Below are 9,993 nucleotides of genomic sequence, written 5' to 3'. Positions count from 1 at the left end.
TTAGAAAAGGATTTTTGCCCCCCATCTGATAGAAACACGTTTTAAAGTACTTTTTGGCTCAGAGAGACTTTATTTCATTATTTCCTGACTCTCCACTCCTTCCTCCCCATTTTGAATTGTTTTTCTTGCTTTCTCAGTCTCTTCCTGAAAAACACCCTGCCTTCGTGTTTTGAATAGAATCACAAAAACACCTTTAGCCTTTAATTAAAATAATACCCCAACTTGGAAGATGTGGCCCAGCCACCAAAGGACCTATTTTTCCCTTCCCGGCAGTCGCAGACAGACAATCCTTTTTTTTTTTTTGGATAAGCAATTTCGGGTCAAAATAAGCTGAAATCATCTTGTTTAGAGCCCCCTTTGAGGTACAATAAATTAAATGCAACTATTCAAGAGAAACTATTTAATCCAAATCCAGATTTTTGCGATTTAACCATTTGCAGATTCCTAGAAAAAATAATTACTTTTTACACCTTAGCCACATTTTCTAAGGGAATTTTAAATTAGAGGGATCATCTTAGTAAATCTTAAAGATGCTGTTTAACTTTTTTTCTTAAATAAAAAATAATTTTGCTATGTGGATATGGGACCCCCAAACCCTCAGATTGGGTATTCAGATTAACCAGTTTTAGGTTGTGTAGAGTGTAACCAGGAAATGTAAAGTTGAGGAACTGGTGTGTGATGGCCAGTTCAATTTGAAGGATACCTGTTCTATCTAAATTAGTGTGGAATGCACGCCCCCTGCTAAAGGACCTATATATCTGAATATTTTGGAAGAGAGGTGTAGCTTAGGGGGTCTGAACAATTTGCACTAGCTCCTTACAACATTCTGTGTGTGTAAATGCAGAATTTAGAGAAGTCACCATGTTAGTTTCATTTTCAATCCTGCAAGTGTGTGATCAGTCTACACTTATGTAAGAATTTTTGGTTCTGACACATTCATATTCTAGAAGATATAAATATTACCATCTTATTAATATGAAAATGTGGCTTTCCCACTTTCCACTTCTAAAGTTTTGTCCACCCATACAGAACTAAGTGGAAAAGCGTGACTACTACATTCGGTCCTACATAAACATCATCTGAGTGGTAGGCCTGAATTATCTAGGTATTTGCCACATCGTATTACATTTGTGGAAATGACTAGAATGCTAAGTCGAACACCTCAAGCTTAGTAAGGTATATTTACATACAGTTCAACTCAACGAATAGCTCTGGAAGTTTTCTTTATTGATTACTTGACGTGTAACAATAATTGGCATCTTTTTCACACATTACAAAAAATTATACTTGGCTCAGTATGCAACCTTTTAAGCATAGCCATATTATTTAACAGAAGAACAGAAGGGGAAAAACCTACTCTACCCGATACAGCATTTACAAATGCACAAAACATGCCACTTTGGCTTGTATATTGTCTAGATTAAAAAAAAAATCTTTTTAACATAAATAAGTTAGTATAATTTTCAGTGTCTTTACAGAGTTATGTACACAGGTACACTTCAAATGGTTTTGTTTCATACACATACACAGGCAATGTAAAAATACTGTTTAAAGATGTAGTATCCATTTCGCCAACCCACGGGTGCTTTTCTCTATATGCACTTTCCTTTAAAAATACCACTATCCTTTGGACAAATTAAGAAACTGAATGAGAAGCTGTAAATTAAAAATTATTTCATTATTTTTTATGTCAAGTTACTTACAGATCTTTAAAAATATCCAAGGGTTTAGAATTATTTTGACTGTGTCTACACACCCTGAAGTGAAAAGAAAATTAAGAAATGTTCTCAAAAATCTGATAAAAATTAAATGGTCAATTCTGAGCATTCAGAACACTCCCCACATACATGCCAGAGTGGCCAGAGGTACCTGGAGTGATTACCAGACTGCTGAATACTGGTAAATGCCAATTGTAAGGGATACTAGTGGGGAGCACTGAGTTTTTTGTTGTTGTTAAAAAAAAAGAAAAAAAGCCATTTGCTACTACATAACGGAATCATCAGAGCTCCCAAATGAGAAAAAAACTTCATGTAAAAATAAACAGCAATTATCTGCAGCCAGTGTTCAAATTTGGATGATTTTTTACATGAAATATCAGTTTTCATTGAAAGGGACATTACATCTTTAAAGAAAATAATTCAAAAACCCTTTCCCCAAACTGCTTCTTTTCATGCAAGTCAAATATTTTTGTCCTTGCTCTAAATCGAAGCAAGCTCTTAATACAACCCCCCATGCCAATTCCTCAGTACCCACCCCGGCCCTCCCTTCCCCAAAGTTTATGTGCTACATAAAAAGTAAAAACTATATACACAGGTAGTACAATGAAGCAAATAAGGAAAAACCTAATTGCACAATGCTACATCCAACGCTTTTAGAGGCAGATGATTTAAGAGTGCCTAAAACTTTAGTGTTATTAAGTCTGTTGCTGTTCAGTGCTTGTAAAGGATGTCCATTCTTGGAGTCAGCGATATGTATTCCAAATTTTTAATTTATATCTTCCTTGCTTCATCAAGCAGTGATGTATCTGATAAACAAGGAAACATACTCTTAGTTCTGCAAAAGAAACAAGGAGAAAGAATTAGAAGAAAAGGCACTAGAATAACATTGTCAATATATTACCGGAATTATTTTGTTAGTTTTAGCTGGGAAATACCTGAGCAATGGGAAATAACGAACATACTAAAAGCTGGTGACTAGAGTCATCTCCAACCAACATTTCTCTCACTGGCTTTTCACTCTCCCCTGTGCTATAGGCTTTTGTCTAGAACAGCAGTATTCAACAGTGGGTAATTTTGCTGCCTGCCCCTCGCCATCCCCCCACCCCCAGGGGGACATTTGGCAATGTCTGGAGACATTTTTGGTTGTCACACTGGGTATGACCGGAGGGGTTTTTACTGGCATGTGCTTCAATAGATCAGGGATGCTGCCAGAACATTCTACAATGCCTGGGACAGCCTCCCTCAACAAAGAATTATTCGGCCCCAAATGTCAGCAGTGCAGAGGTTGAGAAACCCTGGTCTAGAGAATTGGGGTCAAAGATGAGAAAGAACAGACATGGGAAAATTCAGAAACCAATAACACTTAAGAGTAGCAGAATTTTCTCAGTTTGAAAAATAACTGGCAATGATATTTATAAAGGCTCTCCAAAGAAAATTCTATTCACTTTTTTTTTCCCCAAAAATTTTCTAGTCTTAGTCATATGTACAAATATACACACGAATGCTTATGAATAGGTCCTTACTACGATTTCCTGTATTCTCTGAACTGGCAATATTTACTAACAAGTGCTTCTCGGTATGTGAGAATGTAGCCAGATCAAAATTCAGCAGGTCTGATTTGCTCATCTGACGACCTATGCCACAAGTCACAAACCAAGAGCCGCAGGTGTTAGGGTTACTTCAGAAATCATTTTCATCCAATTTACCTACTTCATATATAGAAGCTGTGATGTAGAGGTTTCATAGCACTGTTTTATATAAGCTCTGAAAAATATCAGGTATATGTAACCAAGTCCTATATATGAGACTGATTTAAAAACACAACCAACTTGAACCTCACCTTCATCCTTTTTAAAATTTTTATAAATGAGGATTTTAAAAGTTAGTGTAAACATTTCTTAGGATCTCTTTATATGCTAGGCTAGTTAGAGTGTTTGGAGAGAGAAAGAAGGACATAGTTATTGTAAAAAGTTTACAGACTATGAATATGTGTAGTTTGATCCTTAAGAAGACCAATCCGTGTAAAGCTGGGGGCTGATTATTCAAATTAGCTTTTCATGTTGATCATATTTTAGTAAATGGCAAAAATCTCCACTTCTAAAGTTGGGGGTACACCTACCCCTGCCAGCCCTGATAAGTACTCTCCATTTCCTCTACAAGTACCCAGCTTCTCCTGTTATAGCATGATTAGCATACACATGCTGACGTGTTCCTGGATTGCTTACTCTGGCAGAGTCACTCTAACTTCTGCTTTGCAACTTCAGTGTTATCAGAAATTCCGCAGGAACCTTAGTATTTTTGAGCCTTCCATTTCAGTTTTATTTTTTTAAACACACAGGTTCCTTCTCCATCCTCCAAACTTATCAGAAGCCAGAGAGTGTGAGAGCATATGAAAATGATAAAGACAAAAGCAAGTCACATATTTCTCTTGTGACATTTCTAACTATTTGATTATCTGGATATGAACCACTTTTTCAGTGAGGAAAAGTGCCTCACTTTTCCCTCAAAGTTCTGAATTAAATCATTTATTTGCCATTTTTGCCCATGTAGAGCTCAAAATCTGTTACTGAGTCAATGTGGTCCTCTGGGAGATGAATTCTCATGAAGTGGGATGAAGGCAGACCCCTGCTCTTGGTCAGATGGAAAAAGAACCTATTGTTCTGGACATGTTTTGATGGCACCTTCAGGCAACTGACCTTCCTACTCACGGAGCCTCGGTTACAAGTACTTGCCTGGGACACTTGTTCTGATCAGTTATGCTTCAAAGGAAAATAATCTCAGGAGGTGAAAACCGGGAAGAACTATAGTACCTCCCCACTGATTCCCAGTCTTCCCCATTCCTACCTTTTTGTCCTCCCAAAGCATAAAACAAAAGCCCACAAGTTTTCATCTGCCAGCCACCACTGAGATTGGGTTATCTTGGGGCTTGAAAGCCCACGAGTTCCTGCAACCCAACTGGGGTGTCACTTATTTGCTCCAAGTCATCAACCCACCGAGTGGTTTACGTCTGACGCCTTCTGAGGCCAGGCTTCTTGGGCGTCTGCTCCACTGAACCGGCGTTGGGGGAACCGTCTGAAACATTTTCTTCTGTTCTGTTGGCTCTTTTGTTTTGAGGAGAGGAATCTAAGGGCAAGAGGGAATTTTAAAAAGAACACACACAAACAATCTTTATTAGAAAAAAACAATGGCCGACAGAAGTGAGCCCAAGAGTCAAGGGACAAAAAACCCACCACCTCCACCCACAATCCTGGGTCCGTCATTCCCAGTGGCCTTTAAGGGCACAAAATGAAGTTGTTTTCACATAACAGAAAGTGTATTTTCTACGCTTCAAAGCTCTCTCTCCAAAGCGAAGAAGGAGGCAGTTGATAAACATCCCAACGTTGTCACATACCTACCGCTGTCTAGCTGGGAGGAGCCGCGATGTTTTCAGTTAGAGAAATGATCAGATAACACAATCTCAAGCTTCTGACTTAAAAGTCATAAACAGACAAGCAGGCAACTAAATAAATAGCATGTACTCATGTACCTCAGAGTAGCAAAGTGCACTCCCCCCGCCTCCGCCCCAAAAGCTAAGTCAGAACTCGCTGAAAAGAAAGCTGCGGTTAAAGACCCTCGAGCAGGGAAAGGAGCACGGCAGACAGACACAGACAGACATTTTAGGCATCGGAAAGGGTCATTACCATCTGCGGCAGGTCGCTTCCTTATCCCAGGGCACTGCTCCGCTAACCCGGTCTGGCTGTCCGGGGCATCAGTCTTCTGATCGACCAAATGCGTGTCCTCTGGGTTTGCCTGAGACCCAAGTAAAGGGACCGCCGGGCGGGCCCCGCTGGCATCCTGGCCTTCCTGCGCCGGCACCTTGCAGGCGCCTTTGGGTGGCCGCGGGGGTCTGTGGTAGAACTCGGGCAGGCTGCCCTTTTCTACCTCCTGCCACTCGTACTTGCCCTCCAGGGGCTTGTGATTCTTAAAATCAAAATTCCACTTGCGCTGGCTGGCCTCTTCCATGTCTCTGCAGTGCTTCTCCAAGTCCCGGGTTAACTCTTCGTGATTGACCGGGCCAAAGAGGTTTCTGCAAGCCGAGGGCTTGGGGTACTCCGCCTGTCTGGCGTCCATCCGCTCCAGGCTCGGACTCCCGTTAGACACTCGCACGTTTGACATCTTCCTCCCGGGGGGTGGGGTGGGGGTGGGGGGTCTCGGCGACTGAGGCTCTTGCGCGCGCTCTCTCTCTCTCTCGCCAAACAAAACCGAACAAAACAAAACGCCCCGACCCAGCCCGAGCCCCTCTTTATAAGCCCTGCGCCGGCCCCTGGAGCCAAGAGAAACAAACGCGAGCCGAGTCAGCGCCCGAGCGTCTAGGCGCGCACGGGGCTGGGGGAGGGGGCGAGGGGCAGCCCCCCGGGGCCAGGCAGCCCCGATCCCGGCCGTTCAAGCGGGAGGGCGGGGAGCGGAGGGGAGGGGAGCCGAGCGCCGCCGAGACAGGAGGGGGCAGAGCCGCTCCGAGTCCCGGCCGCCGCGAGCCCGCGGGTCCCGCCGCCCGAGCGCCCTCTCCAAACCTTGCGGGCGTCGCGGAGTCGCGGAGCGGCGAGAGAGTGAGCCCAGAGGAAAGCGGGGAGGAAGAAAAAAAAACACCCCCGAAAAGACGAGCCCCCTTTTTGGAGTTGCCCAATATGGCGGTGGAAGGGAGGCTGACGAAGGAGAAGATGATTGACACCGCGAGTCTATTTAAACAGAGGAGGAGATCATTGGTCGCGGCGCCGGGAGCCGCCCCGCCGAGGCTGGCGAGCGCGGCCTTAAGGTGGCCCCGCCGCGCCTCCCCGCCTCCCGGGCGCGCCGCCGCCGCCACCGCCGCCGCCGAGCGCGCGGCCGGGACCCGGGGCTGGTCGCGTGACTGCGGGAGGCGCACGTCTTGCCAGCAGACCTGCTCCGGCTGGCCTAGGAGAAATTACAAATAAGACAAACAAGCTCGCCAAACGGCCGGGGAGCCGGGGAGGGGCCTGGGCAGCGGTGCCGGCCGGCGGGTGTTCTGATCCCGGGCGCTGCGCACCTCCCCGGCTCCTCGCCCGGGAAAGCCGGGGAGAGCTCCAAGGTGCTCGGCCGCCAGTGGTGGTACCCATGGCTGGCGATCTTGTTTTCCCCGCACTCGCCGAGCGGGGGATGGGGGGATGCAGTGTGGGAGCTGGGCCCCCTAGCTGGGCTCCCCCCCGGGGGCCCCCAATCGCTCACACGGCGGGGGAGGCGGGGAGCCCCTCGGCCTGGGTGCCTTAAGCTGGGGGTGAGCAGTGGTTAGTTCACCCTTAACCTAGAAGTCTTTGCTATTTCTAGGGGAGGCTAGGGGCTTAGGGGAGAAGCCTAGGAGGACGTCTTTCTACAAATTACCCTTGAATAGATGCAGTCTTAATCATGTATTCTGAACCCAAGGTCTCCCTCAATAAAAAATAAGAAAGGATTGCAAGATCAAAAAGTCAACTGGTCTCTCAAGCCCCTAATAAACTTTGTAGCTGTCTCAGACACTTTTAGTTTAAAAAAAAAAAAACAAAAAACCATGTTAAACCCCTGGCCAGGTTCTTGCCTCCCAAGTACAGATCACTGACGCGGGCTGCGTGTGGGAACTCGTCTCCTCTTTGTATTTTTCAATTCTTTGCCGGGTTGTAGCAGTTTCCTCTACCTGAGTCCAGCCGCCAAACACAACAGCTTCTTCCTTCCTCCACCCTTCTCTCCTACCAAACTCAGCTTCTTGGAACCCACCCAGAACACCATTCAGATGCAAGTGAGTGACGCTTTTAAAGGGCGGCGGGTCTTCTAGGAGTGAAAGGAATCGGAAAGTCCGGGTTGCGAAGTGATTTCTAAAGCAACCACAACCGTGTTCTCACGTCTGAGATTGTTCGGTTGGTCAGAAAGTTCGTTCGGATTTTTCCAGGAGATCCTACGGAAAAGCCCAAACGAGCTTTTTGGTCAACCCAGTATTTCGGCATTTCTCTGCTCCCTTTTGCAACTTGAAATTTACCTAACAGTGTGCTCCTGATCAAGGTGATGGAAGTTAAAACAGGATGCACAGGCTGTTACATCTGAAACAAAGGGTCTTTAACTGCCCTCCCTATCCTCCTTTTGTTCTGGAACAAAGTTACACATTTTACTGGAAAGTAATCTCCGGTTCTAACAGTGCCCAACAGCAATTGTGCACTACAGTTTTCTTAGGCATTTATGCTACAGGTGAGTTTGACATTTAACTTGTTTTCTTAACCCACATAGTATTTGCCCACTTTGTGTGCCTGCCTTGCTTCAGACACTCCAGAATGTAGGAGTTAGGAGGAACCTTGGAAACCCTGTGGTTCAACCTTGTCTTTTAACCAGTGAGGAAACTGAGACTCAAGAGAGGTTTCTCTGGGTATCACCCAGAGTGATTCTCCTGTCTATAGTCTGCAGGTCCTCCTCTCCTATAAATGATTCAAAATGGCTCCTTCTCATGCTCTGGGCTGCTTGCAGCTGTTTTCTTGATGTGGCCTGTGGTCCCTGATATTTAAATACGACTGTCACTGGCCTTTGGTATGACCTTGCACTTAATATGACTAAAATGCAGATTCCAAAAGGGCAGGGTGAGACCCAGAGAGCAGCAAGAGAGGCAGTGCTTTCAAAGGCCGGACTTCCTACCTGATGGAGAGAAAATATTTCACCTGGCATCTAAGTAAAAGGTCTCATCTTCTTTCTTTCTTTTATTTTAGGTCGAATGCCCCCACTTAACTTACTGAATTGGAGAAGATGGAGAAGAGGGAAAGAAAAATTAGGGTAGGTCTCAATACCATAATTTATACCCTACTCCTGAAATTATAGATTATTTTTGTTGAAATCTTTACACAGTTGTTGGACTACACCAAAATTCTGTATTCTATATGAGCATAAATTCAGATGCATAAGTACACAGCTACCATATCTATGTAAATGGAGACATCCTAGAGTATTACACCTTGCCACAGATGTTGGATTTTATTCGTGGAATTAATATCTTCCAGAAAAGTTAAAAATGGATTTTTCATCCCCTACGCACCCTGAATATTTCTTTAACTAGTATGTAGGACCACCATTTTGTCGCTTTGTTAATCTTGAAAACCAAACGAGTCACGGTGACGCCACCTTAAGACGTCTGGCTGCCAGCAGAAAGGCTGTGCTTACTCCGACCTTGCTATGATCTAAAGTGTTTTGTTTACAGTCAAGGCACCGTAGAACTGCGGGGCAAATAGTGAGAGGGCAGGCGTCCGCTGTAGTAGCGACGAAGCGTGAAAAAAATACGACGGAGTCCCCGAGGGAAGAGAACCCGGAGCTGTGAGCGCCATCCTCCTGTGGACAGTAGGCGGCGGCTTTAAAAGACTGAGCCCGGGAGAAGAATTTCCAATAAACAGCCTAAAGGCGGAGCCTGGGAGAAGACAGAAAGTTACACTCGCGCTGCTCTGATAAAGGGGGTTCGGCTGCCCCCAAGCCCCAGAATCTCGTCCTGGGTGATGTTTTTGTTGTCAGTTTCACTCTTGGTAGTCTTCTCCTTAGAGCTGAGAAGTGGCTCATAAGCCACCCAAGATTTGTGTGTGTCCTTTAACAGCTTAGGAGAGAGACGAAGACCAAAATTACTTAAAGGAAAACACCTGTGTGGTAGCCGAATGTCACGGCGGGGCGGCTCAGCAAGCTCGCCTCCCAGGTGCAGTTCCTCGCAGGGGGGAAGTCAGGCAGCCCCCAAAACTTCTGCGAAGGCGCACGCTTCCTGGCCCCATTGCCCCTCCCACCTCTAGTACACGATTTTAATCCTTCCTCGAGGATGTTTACGGTGAGGCGACGCTCGCTCAATTTCACTATGCTCCTAAACCGACACATTTTTAGAGTTTGGAAATTTCACAGTCTGTTTCTGACCCTTTTAATTCAATTTAATAAATACTTACTGAGCATTTTCTATTAATTTGCTTATTCTTTCTTTCTACAAATATTTACTGAGTGCCTTGATATCCGAGACTCTGGAAATACAGAGGTAAACAAGCAGATTTACACTAGGATGACGGCTTACACTCTAGTAGGGGGAGAGGAGACAGAAAATACATAGTGATACATGGCTGAAATATACATACCGCGGAAGGAAGTGATACATGCTATGGAGAATAACAAGAGGAGGGGGAAAGAGAGTGTTGTGAGGTTCCAGTGTGACTAGTGTGGTCCAGGAAGGCTTCATGGAGAGAGTGCCCTTGGAGAGATGCTCTGAGGACTCCAGAGAGAGCAGCCATGTAGTGTCCCCATAAAGGGA

The 9,993-nt window shown here is 45.2% G+C and overlaps 1 protein-coding gene and 1 long non-coding RNA gene across 2 annotated transcripts; one reads left to right on the top strand and one right to left on the bottom strand.

Moving 5' to 3' along the window:
* Window positions 1-1,206: 1,206 nt before the first annotated feature.
* CDKN1B (cyclin dependent kinase inhibitor 1B) lies at window positions 1,207-5,877 on the bottom strand. The gene is made up of 3 exons (XM_005890030.3): window positions 5,399-5,877; window positions 4,712-4,841; window positions 1,207-2,553 (listed from the first exon to the last, which is right to left on the bottom strand). Exons 1-2 carry the CDS (start codon window positions 5,871-5,873, stop codon window positions 4,720-4,722), a joined length of 597 nt encoding a protein of 198 aa, XP_005890092.1. The 5' UTR covers window positions 5,874-5,877; the 3' UTR covers window positions 1,207-2,553; window positions 4,712-4,719.
* A 942-nt stretch (window positions 5,878-6,819) lies between these two features.
* On the top strand, window positions 6,820-9,642 carry LOC138987965 (uncharacterized). Its single transcript, XR_011464278.1, has 3 exons — window positions 6,820-7,482; window positions 8,435-8,498; window positions 8,920-9,642. It is a non-coding gene; the product is annotated as an uncharacterized lncRNA (long non-coding RNA).
* The last annotated feature ends 351 nt before the right edge of the window (window positions 9,643-9,993 follow it).

Source organism: Bos mutus, chromosome 5 (assembly GCF_027580195.1).
Source record: "Bos mutus isolate GX-2022 chromosome 5, NWIPB_WYAK_1.1, whole genome shotgun sequence".
Lineage (NCBI taxonomy): Eukaryota > Metazoa > Chordata > Mammalia > Artiodactyla > Bovidae > Bos > Bos mutus.
This window is presented reverse-complemented; position numbering and strand designations above follow the sequence as displayed.

Bases quoted from the DNA above. Each gene is read 5' to 3' on its own strand.
- CDKN1B (XM_005890030.3), bottom strand. From the start codon at position 5,873: ATGTCAAACGTGCGAGTGTCTAACGGGAGTCCGAGCCTGGAGCGGATG. The intron at 4,842-5,398 runs GTAATGACCCTT...TCTTGCCCTTAG, and splicing joins GAAGCGACCTGCCGCAGATG to ATTCCTCTCCTCAAAACAAA.